Source organism: Pseudophryne corroboree, chromosome 8 (assembly GCF_028390025.1).
Source record: "Pseudophryne corroboree isolate aPseCor3 chromosome 8, aPseCor3.hap2, whole genome shotgun sequence".
NCBI lineage: Eukaryota > Metazoa > Chordata > Amphibia > Anura > Myobatrachidae > Pseudophryne > Pseudophryne corroboree.
The window spans coordinates 69661251-69685632 of record NC_086451.1 but is presented as its reverse complement, the minus strand read 5'-3'; the positions used below and the strand labels follow the sequence as shown (position 1 = coordinate 69685632).

The following is a 24382-nucleotide window of genomic DNA, read 5'->3' as shown; positions in this document are numbered from 1 at the left end:
GGGGGGACAGCCGTGGGCAGACGGAGGTGAGCAGCAGCCGTCTGACCTCACAGCAGTGTCCACCCGGCTCCAGCAAGCGTGACCTCACTTGCTGGAGCCGGGTGGACGCTGCCGTGAGCGGCGCGGCTGTGAGACATCCTGCTGTAGCGCTGATCTCCCTGTATGCCCGCAGCTGTCCCGCGGCTACTCCTCCTCTCGGGTCCCACATCTCGGTCCGGCATTTTTTTATGTCGGACTAAGATAGTCGGAAACGGGTCCAAATCCTGTTGAATTTGGTCCCGTTTCACACAAAAGTATGTGAATCGGCAGCTATACCGTTGATTCACGTACATTTCGACAAGTCAAATTCCACGACTTGTCGAATAAAAACTGCTGGGACTGAATAGGTTGAATCACTACTCGATCTTAAAAGGTCGAAAACCGCGTTCTTTTCGACAGACAGCAGTTTTCTATCCTAATTGAATATACCCCATAATCTACAAATGTATTCTTGCCCTATAATTTTTTTTTTCTTTTTTCACCTAATTTCATATCAGACATCATTTCAATAGGCAAAAACTGTTCTAGACCCCAGGAGCACTTACAGTGAGGTCAGCTGCATTTTTCAGATGTTTTCTCATGTGCGAGCTTTGTAAGTGCAGGCCCTTGTCACTGAAGCAGCATTTTTGGAGCCTGAATGTTGAGAGGCCCTCGTCATGAAGTGAAGAGTGTGTATGAATCTCTCACTTACCTTCCTCTGGCCTGACTGCTGTTTTATGGCTAAAGGAACTTTTCCACCTCTAACCAGGCTACAGCCGTGGATTTTAGTTGGTTTGAATTAAATATCAATAACCGTATCAGTGCTGTAAAGTTGGTCTTGCCTAAAATAATAGCAGAACAGACCATTGTATTGTTTTTATTCCTAATATTTTGTTGTGTAGCCAAACAGTGGCGCTTTAGTTGCCGTACAGTGATATCATACTTAAGTTGTGTGCTCTAATTCCTCCTCTTTTTATGTCTGGTTCTTTGGGAAACCCTACATTACTCTATGGCTGCTCTAGTGTCTTGGATAGCATCTTACAAGCTACACATTATCGGGGCCTGCATTAAAGTTCCCATGAGTAGTAAATGTTAATACTAGTGTCTAGTTAATAATAAGCCCTTAGAGGGGCTCGTTATGCATGTCCGGCGTTCACCATACCGACGCCAGAATCCCGCTTGCAGGTGGCCGGGGTAGGGGGGGGAGGGGTGAGCGGAAGGAAGCACCGTGCGGGCTCGGTTTCTACTCTATGGGTGTCATGGACACCCACGAGTGGCAATAGTCCGTTAGTCGGCATGCTGATTGTCGGGACTGTAAGGAGGCGGGATTCCGGCATCGGTAGGAGACTGCCGGTCACGTAACTGCCTTCCCTTAGGGTAGTCCTGTCCTTATTGTTACTTACACTACATGTACTGCTCTGGGAATGTTTTTAAAAGCCCATTGGCCCTTTGTCTAGTATCTGCTTGTAGTTGAAGTTTAGTGCCACCCCCCCGCCCCCACTCCCAATATATAGTTCCTGTTGTAGCCATGGGGGGAATACCATCTGTGCCTAAGATGCTGACTCTGTGCTGTGCGTCTTGTCTTTGCTCTTGTAGGGCAAGTGGTGGATGTAGAGAACGGAATCATATGTGAGAATATCCCCATTGTCACTCCCACAGGCGACGTGGTAGTTGCAAGCCTCAATATTCGGGTAAGTGCAGGGAAAAACATCTTTGTTATTTTGGGCAATTGGAGATTGTATTCCCGGAAGTCATGACCTGAACAGCAGCCTCACTAACCTTTCCTCTAAAATCTTGTTGCCATTTGCTGTTACTTAATCCTGTTTCTCTGATAACTTTCCTTGGAATCTAGATAAACAGATTACGCACCTCAGTTGTCGCTCTCATTCAGCTTTTCACTGATATAGATTATTACATTAGATTTGTTAACTGCGGCACTTTCCTAAGGAGAGATTGATAAACTCTGTGTTTACAATATTATTTTTTAAGAAATAGTGGTTGAAGTTCATTAACTTATCAGAGTTTATTAAACAGTGATAGTAAGGAGACAAAGTCAAATGTCCAAGGACCTGGTAATGCTGTTTAATAGGAGCGCATAAATCTCTCCCTGGTACAGCAGCCATGACCTTGGTACCTATTTATACCAGTGATTATAAATCATTTTTACTTACTGGTGCACATTTATAAATCCATATTAAACATACAGTAGATGGAATCTATATCGAATGATAATCTGTTTTGATTACAGCGTTCCCATGAATTGCTCTCCTTTTGAAGGTACACAAGCCTAGATGCGGGGCCAGTTGGTCAACATTAGAAACGTATAATGTGACGGCAGATAGCAACCACTTGGATTGTCTAGTCTGCCCTAAACACATGTACATGAACACACAGTAGGGTTAATTTTTTGTTGGGAGCCAATTAACCTACCAGTTTTTGTGGGAAGAAACCGGAGTACCCAGAGGAAACCCACCCAAGTACGGAGAGAATATACACACTCCACACAGATGGGGTCATGGTTGGAATCAAACCCATATGAGGAAGTAATGCGAACCATTACACCATCTGTACTACCACATCAGCATATGTGTGACCAGCGTTAGTGCTTACTGATTAGATTCAGTCTCTCTCAAAGCAGATATTACTCTGCTTTCATTCAATATTATATTTTTATCATGCTTTATTTATATGGTGCCACAAGGGGTCTGCAGTGCCGTGCAAAGTACAGAAATAGAGTGAACAAAACAAAAAAGTGACACATTGTAGAACATTGATGTGGTTTATAAATATTACTGTGTAGCGGTCATAATACCCAAATAAGCAGCAGGGCGGCAGAGCCCAAGGGTTAGGTGCCATTGTAGGCAGATGGGAGGAGATGATGGTATAAGTAAGGGAAGGAAAAGAATATGAGGGAAGAGGCCCCTGCTCGTACTGTATATTTTTTTTAAAAAAAGTTCAGTAAGTCAATAATTGCATACAGTACCATGGTGCTGTATGTTCATTCTTGACGTATACCTGTACTAAAAAGAAATGATTTGTTTGGGACAAGGCACTTCGGAGAAAGGACAACTGACATTGAGGATGCAAGGAACATTTAGATGTATTAACCTGGAGAAGGCATAAGGAAGTGATAAACCAGTGATATGTGCAAGGTGATCTAGGCACCAGCCAATCAGCTCAAATATGTAAATGAACAGTTAGGATCTGATTGGCTGGTGCCTTTATCACCTTGCACAGATCACTGGTTTATCACTTCCTTATGCCTTCTCCAGGTTAATACATCTGCCCCATTGCTTCATAGGGTGGAATTCAATTGTTTGAAAAGTCGGTTTGGTGTCCTTTTTTTCCTGTCTATTAGGTAGGAAAAAAACAGACACCTAACTGACTTTTCAAACAATTGAATGCCCCCCTAAGTAAACAGTAAATTGAGCTGTTACAACCAACAAAAATTGTACATAAAATATTTTATCCTATGTTAGAATATATTGAATGTTTACAATGCAATTCTTATTATTATTATCGTTATTAGTACTAACAAACATGTCCTAATTTCTATACTTACAGGTAGAGGAGGGAATGCACCTTCTCATCACAGGGCCTAATGGCTGTGGGAAAAGCTCATTGTTTCGTATCCTGGGAGGTCTGTGGCCTGCATATAGCGGTGTGTTGTACAAGCCCCTTCCCCAACACATGTTTTACATACCCCAGAGGTAAGAATTATCCACCTATGTCGTTTGTGTAGTAGTCTTAAGGCCCATATAGACGGGCCGATGCGGGAGAGATGTGTGCTGAGCGTGCGGGGGGAGACGGGGGGGGCGCTCATTTCACCCAGCGGGTGAAGTGTGCGACCCGCTAGATTGGCCTGCATGCAGCCCAATCTAGCAGCAGTGATAGTGATGCGCGGGGCTGCGCATCGCTATCGCTGAGGGGGCTACACACGGAGCGATAATGCTCAAATTCTAAGCAATCTAGTCAGATTGCTTAGAATATCGCTCCGTGAGTACCCCCCTTTATTGGGGACTTTTTGGGACTTTCTCTGACGTCCTAGTGGATGCTGGGACTCCGTAAGGACCATGGGGAATAGCGGCTCCGCAGGAGACAGGGCACAAGAATAAAAGCTTTAGGATCAGGTGGTGTGCACTGGCTCCTCCCCCTATGACCCTCCTCCAAGCCTCAGTTAGATTTTTGTGCCCGAACGAGAAGGGTGCAGGCTAGGTGGCTCTCCTGAGCTGCTTAGAATAAAAGTTTAATTTAGGTTTTTTATTTTCAGTGAGTCCTGCTGGCAACAGGCTCACTGCATCGTGGGACTAAGGGGAGAAGAAGCGAACTCACCTGCGTGCAGAGTGGATTGGGCTTCTTAGGCTACTGGACATTAGCTCCAGAGGGACGATCACAGGTACAGCCTGGATGGGTCACCGGAGCCGCGCCGCCGTCCCCCTTACAGAGCCAGAAGAGACGAAGAGGTCCGGTGAAATCGGCGGCAGAAGACAATCCTGTCTTCAGACTAAGGTAGCGCACAGCACCGCAGCTGTGCGCCATTGCTCTCAGCACACTTCACACTCCGGTCACTGAGGGTGCAGGGCGCTTGGGGGGGAGCGCCCTGAGACGCAATATAAATGATAATACCTTAGGTGGCAAAAGAATACATCACATATAGCTCCTGGGCTATATGGATGTATTTTAACCCCTGCCATTTTTACACAAAAGAGCGGGAGATAAGGACGTCGTGAAGGGGCGGAGCCTATCTCCTCAGCACACAAGCGCCATTTTCCCTCACAGTTCCGCTGGAAGGACGGCTCCCTGACTCTCCCCTGCAGTCCTGCTTCAGAATCAGGGTAAAAAAGAGAAGGGGGGGCACTATTGGCAGCAAATGACAATATAAACAGCAGCTATAAGGGAATAACACTTATATAAGGTTATCCCTGTATATATATATATAGCGCTGGGTGTGTGCTGGCAGACTCTCCCTCTGTCTCTCCAAAGGGCTCGTGGGGTCCTGTCCTCTATCAGAGCATTCCCGGTGTGTGTGCTGTGTGTCGGTACGTGTGTGTCGACATGTATGAGGAGGAAAATGATGTGGAGGCGGAGCAATTGCCTGCGTTAGTGATGTCACCCCCTAGGGAGTCGACACCTGACTGGATGATCGTGTTCAAACAATTAAGTGATAATGTCAACACTTTGCAAAAAACTGTGGACGACATGAGACAGCCGGCAAATCAATTAGTGCCTGTCCAGGCGTCTCAGACACCGTCAGGGGCCCTAAAACGCCCGTTACCTCAGTGGGTCGACACAGACCCAGACACAGATACTGAGTCTAGTGTCGACGGTGATGAGTCGAACGTAATGTCCAGTAGGGCCACACGTTACATGATCACGGCAATGAAGGAAGCATTGCACATTTCTGACACTACAAATACCACTAAGAAGGGTATTATGTGGGGGGTGAAAAAACTACCAATAGTTTTTCCTGGGTCAGATGAATTGAATGAGGTATGTGATAAAGCGTGGGTTTCTCCCGACAAAAAACTGCTGCTAATTTCTAATAAATTATTGGCACTATATCCTTTCCCATCAGAGGTTAGGACACGTTGGGAAACACCCCCTAGGGTAGATAAGGCGCTCACACGTTTATCTAAACAAGTAGCGTTACCGTCTCCTGATACGGCCACCCTCAAAGAACCAGCTGATAGAAGGCTGGAAAATATCCTAAAAAGTATATACACACATACTGGTGTTATACTGCGACCAGCAATCGCTTCAGCCTGGATGTGCAGTGCTGGAGTCGCGTGGTCGGATTCCCTGACTGAAAATATTGATACCCTGGATAGGGACAATATATTGTTAACTATAGAGCATTTGAAGGATGCATTACTATATATGCGTGATGCACAGAGGGATATTTGCACCCTGGCATCAAGAGTAAGTGCTATGTCCATCTCTGCCAGAAGAACGTTATGGACGCGTCAGTGGTCAGGGGATGCGGATTCCAAACGACATATGGAAGTATTGCCGTATAAAGGGGAGGAGTTATTTGGGGCTGGTCTTTCGGACCTGGTGGCCACGGCAACGGCTGGAAGGTCCACCTTCTTACCCCAGGTCACTTCACATCAACAGAAAAAGACACCGTCTTTTCAAACTCAGTCCTTTCGTTCCCATAAATACAAGCGAGCAAAAGGCCATTCCTTTCTGCCCCGGGGCAGAGGAAGGGGAAAAAGACTGCACCATGCAGCCGCTTCCCAGGATCAGAAGCCTTCCCCTGCTTCTGCCAAGTCTTCAGCATGACGCTGGGGCTTTACAAGCAGACTCAGACTTGGTGGGGGCCCGTCTCAAGAATTTCAACGCGCAGTGGGCTCACTCGCAAGTGGATCCCTGGATTCTACAGGTAGTATCGCAGGGGTACAAACTGGAATTCGAGGCGTTTCCCCCTCGCCGGTTCCTGAAGTCTGCTCTGCCAAAGTCTCCCTCCGACAGGGAGGCAGTTCTGGAAGCCATTCAGAAGCTGTATTCCCAGCAGGTGATAATCAAGGTACCCCTCCTACAACAAGGAAAGGGGTATTATTCCACGCTGTTTGTGGTACCGAAGCCGGACGGCTCGGTGAGACCAATTTTAAATCTGAAATCCTTGAACACTTACATAAAAAGGTTCAAATTCAAGATGGAATCACTCAGAGCGGTGATAGCGAACCTGGAAGAAGGGGACTATATGGTGTCTCTGGACATCAAAGATGTTTATCTCCACGTCCCAATCTACCCTTCTCACCAAGGGTATCTCAGGTTTGTAGTACAAGACTGTCATTATCAGTTTCAGACGCTGCCGTTTGGGTTGTCCACGGCACCTCGGGTCTTTACCAAGGTAATGGCCGAAATGATGATTCTTCTTCGAAGAAAAGGCGTATTAATTATCCCTTACTTGGACGATCTCCTGATAAGGGCAAGGTCCAGGGAACAGTTAGAAGTCGGAGTAGCACTATCTCAGATAGTGTTACGTCAGCACGGGTGGATCCTAAATATTCCAAAATCGCAGCTGATTCCAACGACACGTCTTCTGTTCCTAGGAATGATTCTGGACACAGTCCAGAAGAAGGTTTTTCTCCCGGAGGAGATGGCCAAGGAGTTATCCGAGCTAGTCAGGAACCTCCTAAAACCAGGCCAGGTGTCAGTGCATCAGTGCACGAGGGTCCTGGGAAAAATGGTGGCTTCTTACGAAGCAATTCCATTCGGAAGATTCCATGCAAGAACGTTTCAGTGGGATCTACTGGACAAATGGTCCGGTTCGCATCTTCAGATGCAGCAGCGGATAACCCTGTCACCAAAGACAAGGGTGTCCCTCCTGTGGTGGTTGCAGAGTGCTCATCTTCTAGAGGGCCGCAGATTCGGCATTCAGGATTGGATCCTGGTGACCACGGATGCAAGCCTGAGAGGCTGGGGAGCAGTCACACAGGGAAGAAACTTCCAGGGCTTGTGGTCAAGCATGGAAACATCTCTTCATATAAACATTCTGGAACTACGGGCCATTTACAATGCCCTAAGTCAAGCGAAACCCCTGCTTCAGGGTCAGGCGGTATTGATCCAATCGGACAACATCACGTCAGTCGCCCACGTAAACAGACAGGGCGGCACGAGAAGCAGGAGGGCAATGGCAGAAGCTGCAAGGATTCTTCGCTGGGCGGAAAATCATGTGATAGCTCTGTCAGCAGTGTTCATTCCGGGAGTGGACAACTGGGAAGCAGACTTCCTCAGCAGACACGACCTTCACCCGGGAGAGTGGGGACTTCACCCAGAAGTCTTCCACCTGATTGTAAACCGTTGGGAAAAACCAAAGGTGGACATGATGGCGTCACGTCTAAACAAAAAACTAGACAGATATTGCGCAAGGTCAAGGGACCCTCAGGCAATAGCGGTGGACGCTCTGGTGACACCGTGGGTGTACCAGTCAGTGTATGTGTTCCCTCCTCTGCCTCTCATACCAAAAGTACTGAGAATCATAAGAAGGAGAGGAGTAAGAACGATACTCGTGGTTCCGGATTGGGCAAGAAGGACTTGGTACCCGGAACTTCAAGAGATGCTCACGGAAGACCCGTGGCCTCTACCTCTAAGAAAGGACCTGCTCCAGCAGGGGCCTTGTCTGTTCCAAGACTTACCGCGGCTGCGTTTGACGGCATGGCGGTTGAACGCCGGATCCTGAAGGAAAAAGGCATTCCAGATGAAGTCATCCCTACCCTGGTCAAAGCCAGGAAGGATGTAACCGCAAAACATTATCACCGCATTTGGCGAAAATATGTTGCGTGGTGTGAGGCCAAGAAGGCCCCTACAGAGGAATTTCAACTGGGTCGTTTCCTCCATTTCCTGCAAACAGGACTGTCTATGGGCCTAAAATTAGGGTCCATTAAGGTTCAAATTTCGGCCCTGTCGATTTTCTTCCAGAAAGAACTGGCTTCAGTACCTGAAGTTCAGACATTTGTAAAAGGGGTACTGCATATACAACCTCCTTTGTGCCTCCAGTGGCACCTTGGGATCTCAATGTTGTTTTGAGGTTCCTTAAGTCACATTGGTTTGAACCACTCACCACTGTGGACTTAAAATATCTCACATGGAAGGTGACGATGCTGTTAGCCCTGGCTTCAGCCAGGCGTGTGTCAGAATTGGCGGCTTTATCATATAAAAGCCCTTACTTAATTTTTCATTCTGACAGGGCAGAATTGAGGACTCGTCCTCAATTTCTCCCTAAGGTGGTTTCTGCTTTTCACATGAACCAACCTATTGTGGTGCCTGCGGCTACTAGGGACTTGGAGGACTCCAAGTTACTTGACGTTGTCAGGGCCCTGAAAATATATGTTTCCAGGACGGCTGGAGTCAGAAAGTCTGACTCGCTGTTTATCCTGTATGCACCCAACAAGCTGGGTGCTCCTGCTTCTAAGCAGACTATTGCTCGTTGGATTTGTAGTACAATTCAGCTTGCACATTCTGTGGCAGGCCTGCCACAGCCAAAATCTGTAAAAGCCCATTCCACAAGGAAAGTGGGCTCATCTTGGGCGGCTGCCCGAGGGGTCTCGGCTTTACAACTTTGCCGAGCAGCTACTTGGTCAGGGGCAAATACGTTTGCTAAATTCTACAAATTTGATACCCTGGCTGAGGAGGACCTGGAGTTCTCTCATTCGGTGCTGCAGAGTCATCCGCACTCTCCCGCCCGTTTGGGAGCTTTGGTATAATCCCCATGGTCCTTACGGAGTCCCAGCATCCACTAGGACGTCAGAGAAAATAAGATTTTACTTACCGATAAATCTATTTCTCGTAGTCCGTAGTGGATGCTGGGCGCCCATCCCAAGTGCGGATTGTCTGCAATACTTGTACATAGTTATTGTTAACTAAATCGGGTTATTGTTGTTGTGAGCCATCTTTTCAGAGGCTCCTTCGTTGTTATCATACTGTTAACTGGGTTCAGATCACAAGTTGTACGGTGTGATTGGTGTGGCTGGTATGAGTCTTACCCGGGATTCAATATCCTTCCTTATTATGTACGCTCGTCCGGGCACAGTATCCTAACTGAGGCTTGGAGGAGGGTCATAGGGGGAGGAGCCAGTGCACACCACCTGATCCTAAAGCTTTTATTCTTGTGCCCTGTCTCCTGCGGAGCCGCTATTCCCCATGGTCCTTACGGAGTTCCAGCATCCACTACGGACTACGAGAAATAGAATTATCGGTAAGTAAAATCTTATTTTTCTTTTTCTTTTTTTTTTCACCCCACCCCCACTAGAATTGTTCAGATAATTTTACACTAGGATTAAACCTATTCTTAGTTTCTCTTATGTTGTTATTATGTAAGTATGTGAAGCTGGCATAATGTTGCCTGTATCATGCCTGTGCACTGTTCCCTGTATTTATAGCGGCAACACACTGACCAATCAGCTCACCCGGCTCGGAGTTTCGATGTTTGTGAATGGCACTTTATAGATCCAAGTTTTAAAGCTCTTGTATGTTTCTCCATTATAAGGTTAACTATATAATACTCTGGTAGACTCTCTTACAGATTGGGGCTGCATAGAGGTTTGTTGACATTAAATACAGATGTGTCCACTTACACGTTAAACATCCTGTGACTCGGTAGCACCGAGCATCTTCACATGCAAGTTTTTCCGTTAAAATGAGTCTTATTCGCAAAGTGATGTGAATAGGACGTACAAGCAGCTTTTTTAATTAAAATGATATGCGGCATGCCTATATTCGGTGTTCGACCACAGCTGTATCTGCATACGAAATGCTACGTGACAGAGTTTTCCTAGAAGGCACTGTAAAGTAGCATTTCATATGCAGATACACAGAGAATATAGGCATGCCACATATCATTTTAATCAACAGAGTCTACTTGTATATCCTGTTCACATAGAGAAGCAAATAAGACGTATTTTTTGGTTTTAAAAAAATGCGCCTCGCGCTAACGGAGTTGCACTAGGCCTGTCGGCTCACTCACACCAGGCATCTCCCGCTACATGGCTTATTGAAGCAAGATGTATATGGACAAATGACATGAAAGAAAAGAATTGTCTCTTTGTTGGTGCACTTAGGAAATAAAAGTTTTTTTACTTTTCTCCTATCTTTAAAAATGCCTTTAGTATGTGAAATATAAAGGAACAAACTGAAATAAAAAGTGAAATAACTGATTAAATATTCACTATGTATTCATTGAGTGTTTATTTGTATGTGCATGTATATCTCAAATATAATATCTGGTTAACACTTTATTAATATGTATATAGTCAAATACGGGGGAGTGTGGATCTCAGCCCATAAGTTTTCATTCATTTATTAACCTAGTGTGATAACCATAAGTGCTTGTTAATATTAACACACAATATTACACATAATATATTATTAGGTGTACTGTATACTATATTCTGTCATAACCAGATGAGGTCTTATGAACAGTATACACCTAATAATATAGTATGTGTAATATTATCGACTACATCTAAGTAATTTATCTGCATATTGTACGTTTGCCTAATGCCACAGTGAGAATACATATACACTGATGTTCCATATTAATAACATCCTTTATGTAACACGGGACGTGGCACAGGGTGCTTCTGCTATATTATAAGGTGAGGGTTCAGCCATAGAGTACAAATGCTAAATACTCAAGCACCCAATGCCACTGTCAGCAGACTTACTATGAGTATACATACATACATACATACACATATATATATATATATATATATATATATATATATATGTATGTATGTATATGTATGTACGTACGTAAACGAATGTCCGGCACTCGCGCTTATGTGTAATATGCAACTTGATTCGGTGCACAACCTCTCTCTGCTGAGCATATAGTAATGTAGTAATAGATTGTAGTATAGTATAGATTGTAGTAATGGTGGCACTCAGAAATAAATAGTCGACACCAACGCTGGTATGGTCGACGTTTTATCAAGACACCGTGTCTTGATAAAAGGGAGTAGCCCCTGAAACGTCGCCCATACCAGCGTTGGTGTCGTCTATTTATTTCTGAGTGCCACCATTACTAATATATATATATATATATATATATATATATATATATATATATATATATATATATACACACACACACACACATATACTGATGACAGGTGTTCCACACCACCAGTACTCTTCATTCAATTTGTCTGTATACTAGACGTGGTGAAGGGCACCATTGTTGGCAGAGATTTTAACCTAAGCGGACTCCTAAGTATATTATAATTGTATCTGCGTACAATCTCTAATTAACACATGCACTTATAGTTATCATACTGGGTTCATATAATTTTTTCGTTACAGATAATTCAAGAGGTATTTCAGGAACAATTTGATTTGAATGAAAATGTATGGGCTGGGATCAACACTCCTCCGCATTTACATATTAATAGGGAGTTAACCAGATATTATATTTGAGATATACACGCACATACAAATAATACTGGATTAAACACTAAATAAATACATAGTGAATTTTTAATTACTTATTTCACTTTGTTCCTTTATAAGTCACATACACCGGCGTTTTTAAAGATATGAAATACATTATTTTTTACTTTTCTCTTAAGTGCGCCACCAAAGAGACAATTCTTTTCTTTACTGTCATTTGCAGTCTATATTTATTGTAATTGGCAGCACCCCCATATAAATAATTGGATCATGCCTTATAATTAATATTTGTGGAATTGCATAATGGTGCTATATTACCCATTAGTCCAGAAGTTTTTGTCCCTCTCCCTACATCCCGTTTTTGGAAGCTGCATGAGGACATCTCTGTAACATTTTTATCAAACAGTTTCTAACCATCCAAATGAGCTGTTGCAGTTTTATTTCTCCTCAGTAGATGGCGCTGCATAGCAAGAATGAATGAGAGAACTGTGCCACCACTGGCATTTCTCAGCAACGCTCACACTCATGTCTAATTAATATGTAGGTTTTATGAGACAATCTACAGTGCTTTGCTCTATGGTGCCTTCATATTTTCAGGCCTTACATGTCTGTGGGCACCCTCCGAGATCAGGTCATTTACCCTGACACAGCGGGGGACATGAGGATGAAAGGATTCTGTGACAAGCATCTGGAGGCCATCCTGAACATTGTGAACCTGTACTATCTGGTGCAGAGAGAGGGAGGTAGGCTTACACATGAAAATGTATAAATGATCTGTATGTAGTGGTACATCCAGCAGATGTTCCTAAAGCTGTTCATGACAATTGGGGGTCATTTGGAGTTTGATGCAAGTCAATTTGTTTTTCTTACATTATGCATTGTGCATGTAAACCAAATATTCTTACACATACATCGGTATCAAGGGTTTAGTGTATGCTGACTTGTACCTCACTGACCGAGGCGGAATGGGGGTGTGAAGGGCGAGTACAGTGAGGGCGTGTTAGCATAAATGCAATATGATCATATTAATGAGCTTATATCTAGCAGGTGCTTATTTCCTGAAATGAAGGTCCGAGCTGCTGCTGATCATCAGGATGGACCTTTGTAGTGTTTATAGGGGAGCAATATGAGTTACCGGCGCATGGGATCCTGGTGCTCGAAATACTGACGCCGGGATCCTGATGTGTACAAAGCCAACAGGGCTGAGTAAGGGGTGTTCTCCCCTCTCTCCAACCCCTAACTCTCCCTCCCCGCAGCTTAACCCTAACCTCTCCCTGTAGGTGCCTAAACCTAACCCCCTGTCCCTGCTGCCTAAACCAAACCCCCCACCCCCCACCCCCCATGCTAACCCTAGCAACCCCTCCTCGCAGGCTAACCCTAACACCCCCTCCCTGCATGCTAACTCTAACTCCCCCCCTACCCGCAGGCTAACCCTCCCTCCCTCCCTGCAGCCTAACCCTAACCCCCTGGGATGCAGCCTAACCTCCTCCCTCCGCAGCTAACCTGCCTTGCGGCGTGGTCTCTCCTCGTTCGGGATCCCGGCTGTCTGTATTCAGGCGCTGGGATGGTATACCCATTGTGGATGCTTTTTTCCGTGCCGTATTGTAATTAACAATGTAAGGTGTAGGGTCCTTTCACACGGCACGGCCCCGGCCCGGCTGCCCGGTTGCAGCTGGAAATATCAACTGAAAGGTCCGGCTGCTGGGCCGGGGCCGTGCCGTCTTTGTAGGCAGAGAACTGTGTGTGTGAAGGGGAGCTTTCACACACAGTTTTTTTTAACCGCTGCATGCGCACAGCGTTACACACGGCTCAAAGCCGTTGTGTGTGAAAGACCCTGCCAGTTTGTCCTGCTTTTTGCCATCCGGTGTAAACCTTGTAGTGTGATAGTGTGAAACAGCCCTGACTGCCGGGATACCGTCAGCCGGGATCCTGGCGGCTTTCCGTTTATAGTGAATTGGAAAAGAGAAAGATGATAATAAATAAAAATGCGCCGCCTACCTACCCAGCTTACTTAGCACCAGTGCTGGTATTCTGAACTGGTTACTGCTAATGTGTTGGGGGTGGGGGGGTGGAGGTCCTCGGCAAAAGCCACAGCTAGCAATAGCCTACGAGAGGATTGCTGGTCATACTACAATCAGGAAACCTAAATCATGAGGCTTCCTTGTCAGAGTTGGAGAAATCCCTAAGGAACTGGGACTACAATAAAAATGTGATAGCCCCGGGGCTTTTCCCAACACGATTTCCTAAAAATAATACTTTAGTGTGTGGCGCTACTTGTACAACGTAGAAATGGCAGCTGTGAACTGCTTTCATATTCTGGCACATTAGACCTGCCGGCGCACCCTTCTAGGGCTGCCGGCACATCCCTTCTAGGGCTACCGCCACACATCCCTTCTAGGGCTGCCGCCACACATCCCTTCTAGGGCTGCCGCCACACATCCCTTCTAGGGCTGCCGCCACACATCCCTTCTAGGGCTGCCGCCACACATCCCTTCTAGGGCTGCCGCCACACATCCCTTCTAGGGCTGCCGCCACACATCCCTTCTAGGGCTGCCGGCACATCCATGGCTACTAGAGCATATAAGCCACGGCATGCTAGTGCTTGTGGAACGTTCAAGCACCAGCATGCCCTGACATTTAGGGGCCATTAGGACTTGTAGTGCGACATAGGAAAACACTTTATAAAAGCAGCAGATACATATATGTAAAGGGATGCTTTTTCTTCTGTGGTAATCCAAAGGCTAGAAATAAAACACTATGTTGAATGACAACTTGCCCCTCTGCCCTGAGGTCTGGTAACAGCTCCACAGGTATTTTCACAGATCATGGTAGTCATGGCAGCTCACCTCCTCCTCAGGGTACATAGGCATTCACATCTTAGATTGTAAGTAGGGACCTCATGTCATGTTCCTCAATGAATGGACCTGTTAATGTGTGGACCATTTCACCATCAGGGATCAGCTTAACTGGCTTGAATGATATGGTTGTTGAAGCCATTATCCTGGAGGAAAATCTGTTCTCTTATAGCGTGGAACAAACCATGCTTAGATCCTGGAAACCTGGTTCAGCCAAGAACTATCATAGAACCTGTAGTGTAAGACTTATATCTCTTGGTGTGAGGAAGCACTTTCCTGTTTACCTAGTTAGCTCATTTGCTCCCGTTTTTGCAGGATGATTTAGAGCAAGGAACAAAATTCAGTTCCTTCAGCTTTCGGCCCTTTCTGCTTTCTTTAGTATCAGGACAGCACTTACTGAGGAAACGCAGACTTCTTTCGCTAGGTGTGGCTCATAAGTGACCACCATTGAACTTAGCGTTGAAGGCAGTACAGCAATCTTTTTTTTTGTCAACACCTTGAATCCGTGGATTCACATGAAAAACGTTTTTGCATTTTGTTTTAACTGTGTTGGTTTCCAGGGCTCGGAGGTCTATCCTACATAAAAAATAAATAATAATTTAAGGTTTATCTTCATACCAGACCATCTTTTCAACCAAAGGTGGTTTGAAAGTTCAACTTCATGCGGTACGCTGTACTGTAACTTCAGCTCTGGGTCAGTATCTGTCTACGGAGGAAGAGAAATTTCTTCAATCCTTGCGTCCTTGAAGATTTATGTCACAAGGTCACTTTATGTTGGGAAATAAAATTGATCTTCATGTCCCCTATGGTACCTGCAAAGACTGTTGGGCTTTGTTCAAAGAAACACTTGGCTCACAGCTGCAATTCACCATGCATACATTGCAGTAGGGCATTCCAATCCTTACAATGTGAAGTCCCATTATACCATGTCAGTTAGCGCCTTTGAACAGCGTGGCATGGTGCATCCACTGAGCGAGATTGTCGGGTAGCCATGTGACCTTTGGTCCATAATTTTACCCGTTTTGAAAACAAAATGTTTTGCAGCCAAGTACGCCAGTTTTGTGGCATAAAGTGTGCACCCTGCAAATCTATGAGCATGCCTTCCAAATGGGGCAGCTTTGAGACATCCCTAGGGTCCAGTGCCTGATTATGGGTTTGTAGAGAAAGGTGGATTCTTATTCTTACATTAAATCCTTTTCTCTGAAGCCATTGGGGAATATAGGCCATCAACCCTTTTACCCTCCTGCTTAAAAATTGACCAAATTAAATATTTATTCCAGAAAGTAGATGTTTTTGCATCCTCTCCGTATTCCTCTCAATTTCTGTTCTTTTTTCTTTTCTTTTTTTTAAATTCAATAACTTTTTATTGAGATTTTAAATTTTTGTAGATATACAAATACAAAACAAATTGAAAATGCTGTAGCAAGTGCAGGTATACGTGGCAGAATATAGAATATACATAAAAAAAACTGCAAATCAAGAGGACACATGACATACGATTCAGTATAAGTAGATTGTCTCCCCATACCATAGTACGCTAAGGCCCACAGGCGCCATGTGAGCCCATACATTTTATCCACAGAATAAAATGGGGAGTACCTAGTCCCATACACATGTCACCGTAAAGACACATCATTGTTAAGTATAATCCAATAGGATATAAAACGTCTGCCAAACAGCAACAAAAAATAAAACAAAACCCACAAAAACAAACCACCCCTGTAACCCCCCACCCTGTATAGCCTACCCCCAACTCAGGTATACTTGGATCCCTAAAACCCCCTCCCCTTCTCTAACTACACTAACTAGCAACCCCCCCTCTCCCCACCCTCCCCCATTCAGACGGCTAATAGAACTCGAAACTAATTAGGAGCAATAAACTAATGACCTTAAGCTAGGCTAAGTCCAGCTCTCCCGCAGAAGAATATAGCTTTCCTCCCATATAGCGTACTGAGGAGTATATAAACGTATACATAGCATAGATAGGAGGAGATTCAACCATATAAAAAAAAATAAAAAAATACAAGTAATAAAGATATACAAATAATAAAACAAAAATACTGGTAACAAAGATGAGAGTTAATCCGGCCAGGCCTCCATCGCGTGCAATACCACAGTATCCGTCTCATCTCTGGTCATACAAAGAAAGGATAGCAAGGACTCGTATAAGGCCTTAAAACAAAATTAAACTAGACTCAACTCTCCCGCTACACCTAAAACATCACTATATCACAGTCGTATCAAAAATAAAAAAAATAAAATACAAGGAGATGGAAACCATCCCCACCATCAAAGCTTAGCAGGAAATGGTGACACAGTGTTACATTAGTCCGGCCAAGGCTCAGCATCTTGATAGGATTAGCCGAAAGGGGTAAACCTGGTCCAGCACAGACAACAATCAGTAGGGGAATGTCCAGAGAATGCAAATGTCAAATCCCCCAGACCTGGCGCGGACCCAAGAGATAGAGGATGGATTTTCGGAGAGGACACCATCCAGCCATAGTATGTCACGTTACACAGTGTCAACATTGCAGCAGGAGAGATATAACCAATAACTGTAAAGGACACAGCATAGTTGAGGCAGTCAGAAGGTAGACAACAGAGGATATTAGGAGCAATTCCAACGGAGGATGACAGAAAATCCAAACGGGCCTTTGGGTGGACTGCAAGAGAATCAGGGCATACACGGATTGGATCAGCATCCTGTACAATAGAATCCACAATGTCGGAACAGGAGACAGCTGGAGAATATTTCGATGCAGGAAGCGCAGTGAGGGCAACCATGGAGCTGGTTGATACATCCACCATTTTGGTAAGCTGAATAACAAGTCTCTCAGTAGAGGCATGAATAGCCTGGAGTCAGAGGCGGAACTACCGCCAGTGCAACCAGTGCATTGCACTGGGGCCCGCCTCTGTCCAGGGGCCCAAAGCATGTAATGAGTCAAACTGACTCATTACATGCCGCTGTGTGCTGCAGGCAACCGCTGCCCGCAGTACACAGCCGCCCAGAGAGGAGCGAAGCAGACTCGAGGGGAAGGAGGAGGAGGGAGATGGAGGAGGGAGCCGCAGCAGCGCTGTTTTATTGGTTGAGGCGCTGCTGCTGCTGTCCCTCTGCTTCACTATAGGCTGTCTTCCGCCGCTGTGAAGCGCATCCCAGCATTCACAGCGGCGGAGGACAGCCTATAGTGAAGGAATGGGATAGCAGCAGCAGCGCCTCCACCAATAACACAGCACTGCTGCGGCTCCCTCCTCCTCCTTCTCTCCTGCCCGGGAATCGTGATCTCTGCCAGAAGCTGCACCGAGGAGCCTGAGCAAGCGGAGAGAGTAAGTATAATTCTTTCTTTCTTTCTTCCTTAATGTGCAAAAAGGGGGACTGTCTGCCGTAATGTGTAAAAAGGGGGAATCTGCCTGCCGTAATGTGTAAAAAGGGGACGCTGTCTGCCGTAATGTGTAACAAGAGCACGCTGTCTGCTGTAATGTGTAAAAAGGGCACGCTGTCTGCCGTAATGTGTAAGAAGGGCACGCTGTCTGCCGTAATGTGTAAAAAGGGCACGCTGTCTACCGTAATGTGTAAAAAGGGCACGCTGTCTGCCGTTATGTGTAAAAAGGGCACGCTGTCTGCCGTAATGTGTAAAAAGGGGACGCTGTCTGTCGCTATGTGTAAAAAGGGGACGCTGTCTGCCGTTATATGTAAAAAGGGGGATGCTGTCTGCCATTATGTGTAGAAAGGGGGACGCTGTCTACCTTAATGGGTAAAAAGGGGATGCTGTCTGCCGTAATGTGTAAAAAGGGGGATGCTGTCTACCTTAATGTGTAAAAAGGGGATGCTGTCTGCCGTTATGTGTAAAAAGGGGACACTGTCTGCAGTTATGTGTAAAAAGGGCACGCTGTCTGCCGTAATGTGTAAAAAGGGCACGCTGTCTGCCGTAATGTGTAAAAAGGGGATGCTGTCTGCCGTAATGTGTAAAAAGGGGATGCTGTCTGCCGCAATGTGTAAAAAGGGGACGCTGTCTGCCGTAATGTGTAAAAAGGGGAATCTGTCCGCCGTAAGGTGTAAAAGGGTCTCTACCTGGTGTAGTGGTACTACTGTGCGGCGTAATTTGAATAATGGAGACTACTGTGCACCGTTTTATGAATTGGTATTATTTTGTGGCCACACCCCTTCGCACAAAGCCACACCCCTATGTATTTTTGCGTGTGCCTACGGCGCGCACTGCCCCTGTTTTGCATGCAGGGGTGGGGCTCCGATGCCGTTTCTTGCACACAGTGCTAAAATGTCTAGTTACGGCACTGTTGCTAGGTATCCATTTCTCTAGCCCTGAGCAGGTCCCCCTCACCAGATCCTCTCCAGGGGTGAGGGGCTGGACTTGGATGGGATGAGGGGGGGGGCAAAGCATTTTGTCGCACCTGGGCCCACCGCTCGCTAGTTCCGCCACTGCCTGGAGTATGTGGTACAAAGAGCCAGCCATCGTAAGGGCACGCAGACGCCAAGACAGGAGAGTGGGCACAGTAGACAAATCTGAGCACCAGCTGGGATGGCCACAAATGGTACAGACAGCAGGAATCTCAAGGCATCAGGTAAAACCCTCCAGAGGCAAAATGGCGGCGGCTAGCACGCCACCAAGTCACATCCAGCAGGGAACCCGGATAAAGCAGCCAGCTAGTAGCAGCAGACCCGCTAAACAGGAGCAAAGAAACAGGCAGCCGGCGTTACTCTCACCACCAGAATGTGCAAAGCAGGAGCGATATCCAGAGGGCCGTCAGAGGAGAAGTCAGTGGCAAAATGGCGGCCGTCGGCGTCACACACATCCGCGAGCACCGGGAGCGAGACAGACAGCAGAAGACGTACGGAGGATCCCCGGAGACGCAGCTGAAGAATGGGAGATAGCAGCAGGTGAGTATCACACACCGCACTGCAGCCGCTGGAGCCAGAGACAGAGGCACCGGGACTCCGTGCAGAGGCTGGGCCGGCCGGCCGATCTCTAGGATGCACACGTGGAGATCCCGAATTTCAACACTCCAAGGAGCTCCGCAGCAGCAGGAGAGGATCCAGCAGAAACACAAGGTGGTTGGGGGGAGAAAACAGCCTCTAGCAGAATATTTTCAGGATATCAGCGGGAGAGCCGGAAAAATGCTGCCTGTCCCCAGCTACTCCAGGCCACGCCCCCCTCTCAGTTTCTGTCCTGATGAGTTTTATTAAAAAGTTATCCCCAGTCTGTGAGGGTCTCCCGCAGGATGGGGATATGGAAGGGGGAGGACTTAACACTTTAGTATAGTTTATTCTGAAAACATTTTGAAGTAGACTCTGTACACCCAGGGTTGAGTGACCCCCAGTAGATTATGATAAAAGGAAAGGATTAATATCCAGGTTTTGTATGCCTTTATCTGGATTAGCACCCCACATATTTTGTGGGGTGTTCATAATGATAATAATATAATTTTTAAAGCAGTTCTGTCACCAGGTCCTTTTATATTATTTTCTGTCTCCCTACTTAGGGACAGATTCAGTTGGATGTGATATGACCAGTCAACATTCAAAATGTCGACACACTGGGGCTTACCGTGTGAGGTAGCAGCACTAATTGAATAGCTCAGGGCTAATTGAATGGTATCCGGGTCAGTTAGTGTGCATTCAGAAGATCGAACCGGAATGTCGACAGTGTCTACATGGACCTTAGGATGCAACCAATATGTCGACATACACTTAGGTTGACATGTTTAAAATGTTGACACATACAGAATATTGACATTTAATATGTCAACGTATGGTTTTTGGCTTATGTTAGCCTAAACCTAAAAATGAACTTGTATATATACACATACATACATACATACATACGACACCAAGGTCCGGCACTCACATGAACCATGAAAGTAACTTCAGCAGGTACCCTCACAAATGTAATGACATAGCCGGGAAAGGTGCGGCACTCGGCTTCAATAAAACACGGACAAAATGCACTTCAGCCGTGTTTTATTGAAACCGAGTGCCGCACCATTTCCGACTATATATATATATATATATATATATATATATATATATATATATATATATGCGTCGACAAATGAGGCGGCACTAAGAGTCTTTTGAAAGCAGCAAAGTGAACATTTTCAAAATTTTGCACTTTATGCACTAAAGTCACTTTGCTGTTTTCAAAAGACTCTGAGTGCCGCCTCATTTGTCGACGCATGGATATGGGGGTCACACCCTAGTGGAGGGCACCGGAGCAAGTCAGCTCAAGGGGCAGACCGAGTGCCGGCGTTGTGTGCAATTATATATATATATATATATATATATATATATATATATATATGTATATATTGTGTGTATGTATATATATACAGGTTGAGTCTCCCTTATCCAAAATGCTTGGGACCAGAAGTATTTTGGATATGGGATTTTTCCGTATTTCGGAATAATTGCATACCATAATGAGATATCATGGTGTTGGGACCTAAGTCTAAGCACAGAATGCATTTATGTTTCATATACACCTTATACACACAGCCTGAAGGTCATTTTAGCCATTATTTTTAATAACTTTGTGCATTAAACAAAGTGTGTGTACATTCACACAATTCATTTATGTTTCATATACAACTTATACACACAGCCTGAAGGTCATTTAATCCATTATTTTTAATAACTCTGTGTATTAAACAAAGTTTGTGTACATTGAGCCATCAGAAAACAAAGTTTCACTATCTCACTCTCACTCAAAAAATTCCGTATTTCGGAATATTCCGTATTTCGGAATATATGGATATGGGATACTCAACCTGTGTATATATATATAGTATGTGCTAGGAAGAATTGGAGAGCGCCCTCATGAGTTACTTAATAGTAACATTTTATAAAATAAAACAATATCCACATACATGTAAGTTTAAAATCTCGTGCAGAGGCAATGCAAACGCCAAGAGTAAAACTGTCCGTGCTGTGATCTGGCCGAGTCTCTCACGCTGGTTCCAGACCAAGCGGGTGACGTCACAGCATCCACGTAGTGTAGCCACGCCCAGCGCGTTTCGTCCAATCAGGAACTTCGTCAGGGGACAACTTGCGCAGAGACGGAGTATCAATTTAAAAAATATATATATATTGACATTTTAACCATGTCGTCCTAAGTGTATGTTGACATATTGGTTGTCCATGTAGACATCTGCCTATCAACGTTCAGAATGCAGACTTATTATGCTGGGTACACACTAAGATTATCTGTCCAATGTTTCTGGTTGGATCAAAAATGTGGTAATGTATGGGAGCAAATGACAATCAACCATTTGTGGCCAAAAGCCAGAAAATGGGAAAAAATGGTCGTTAGGGCAAATTGATTACATCAAATGGATTTAGCCGATTTGTCTGAACGTCCATTTTTGTATGTTTTCTAGCATTTGGGAACAAATAGGCAATTGTCATTTGCTCCCGCACATTACCAGATTTTTGCTCCAACTAGAAATATTGGACTGATAATCTTATAGTGTGTGACCATTATATCATTCAATTAGCCCTGGACTATTCAATCAGTGCTGCTATCCCACACAGTAATCCCCAACCGCATGTTTTAGCACACAGGGAAATTGGCAAATAATTGAATAGCTCTAGGCGTTAAAACCAGAGCTTTAGCTGTGCGTATACAAGTATTGAAGCTGCCCCATAGTGTGTTTTCTCTGAAGACCGTTTTATATTGATATTAATTCTATTGGTGCTATTCATTGTCCTGGGCAGGCTTACTCAACCCAAGCAACAAGTACTGTAGAAGGGGTGTGGTATGCAAGGTCGACCACACTTAGGTCGACCATCTATTTAAGATGGGAGGTTGCCCATAGCAACCAATCAGATTCTATATATTATCTTCTAGAAGGTGCTAGATAAATGAGAAGTAGAATCTGATTGGTTGCTACGGGCAGCATCCCATCTTAAATAGAACTCCCATCTTAGTAAATTTAGAGTCCCTGTCGATCTACTTACTGTTGACCTAGATACTGTCGATTTAGATACTGTAAATTTATCCCCAGGTCGACATGTACTAGTTCAACATGACAGAAGGTCGACATAAGTTTTTGTACTTTTTTTTGGTGTCGTTTTCTCCGTACAGTGACCGGGATCCCCAATTAGTGCACCGTGTCGCCTTGCATGGCTCGCTTTACCATTCTCAGTTGTAGTCCACGTGAATCGTAAAGTATGGAAAAGTTAAAAAAATGAAAAAATATTTTGTTTTTTTAAAAACGGACAAACCTCATGTCGACCTACTTACTGTCGACCTAGACCGTGTTGACCTAGAGACCGGATACCCTGTAGAAGAATGAGGTCTAAAAGAAGCCATCTTGGGTGCAAGCTTTCTACCCGGAAGGTGAATTAGGTTGTCAGATTACACGGTGGGGGGTATCTAGGCTGATTGGTCCACCAGGGGCTATCCTATTAGCCCCGATAGCTGGCACTTATCAGGTATTGGTTAAATCCCCGATAAGTGACTATTTTTGCAGCGATAAGTGCTGTGAAAATACAAGTTCTGTGAGAATAATGGGGAGATGTAATTGGATACCGGTGAAAAAACATCAGTGATAAAATAAAATAAATCGTGAAAATCCCCCATTTTTCTCGGCCGCGGCATGATCACAGCTAGTTGGATACCCCCCAATGTGTGCTCCTTTAATTAAACACACACACAAAAAAACCAAACCATTATATTACCAGGTGGCAGATAAGTTTTTAATTATTCGGATACAATACCAAATACAGACTGCAGATGGTGCTGTTTGATTTCTTTTTAACCATTGTTATAGAGACTGCAAAACTCTAGACATTAACATCATGTATAGGATGTTATATTGGCTTACATAATAATAATAATAATAATAATAATAATAATTTTATTTATATAGCGCTCTTTCTCCCATAGGACTCAAGGCGCTTAACAGATACATAGCATAATATAGTACAGAAAATAATGAAGTACATTTTCATAAAATACAGAAGCATGAAGATACTAAAAGGGACAATTATGGGAATGCTTGAGTAAACAGAAAAGTCTTGAGTCTACTTTTGAAGGATTCTATAGTTGGGGCCTCTCGCACTGTGCGGGGAAGTGAGTTCCATAGAGTCGGAGCCGCATGACTAAAAGCTCGACCCCCAGATGAATTACGGTAGATTCTAGGTACTGCTAAAAGTCCTTCATCTACAGATCGCAGTAATCGAGTGGGGCAGTATGGGGTCAGAAGCTGTTTCAGGTACCTTGGGCCTTGGTCATGTAATGCTTTGAAACTCAGTAAGCCAATCTTGAAGATGATTCGCCATCGTACAGGCAGCCAGTGAAGGGAGTAGAGGATGGGTGTTATGTGGCTAGAACGGGGCTGGTTGGTTAATAGCCTGGCAGCTGTGTTTTGCACCAGCTGTAAGCGCTGCAATTCTTTTGCTGGGAGACCAAGGTAGAGGGCATTACAGTAGTCTAAACGAGATGATACAAATGCATGTATGACTTTTGGCATATCATCTGAGGGAATTAAGTGCTTGATTCTGGCTATGTTCCTCAAGTGAAAGAATGAGGATTTGATTGTGGCTGATATCTGATGTTTAAGTGTCAAGCCACCATCCAGGACAACGCCAAGATTCCGCA

General features: G+C 44.9%; 1 protein-coding gene across 1 annotated transcript in view; it reads left to right on the top strand.

Moving 5' to 3' along the window:
* ABCD1 (ATP binding cassette subfamily D member 1) overlaps positions 1-24382 on the top strand; it is a 138860-nt gene that overhangs the window by 70989 nt on the left and 43489 nt on the right. The window contains exons 5-7 of the mRNA XM_063936599.1: positions 1615-1709; positions 3583-3728; positions 12511-12656. Of these exons, the coding sequence (XP_063792669.1) occupies positions 1615-1709; positions 3583-3728; positions 12511-12656 (387 nt within the window). The remainder of the gene's footprint in view (positions 1-1614; positions 1710-3582; positions 3729-12510; positions 12657-24382) is intronic.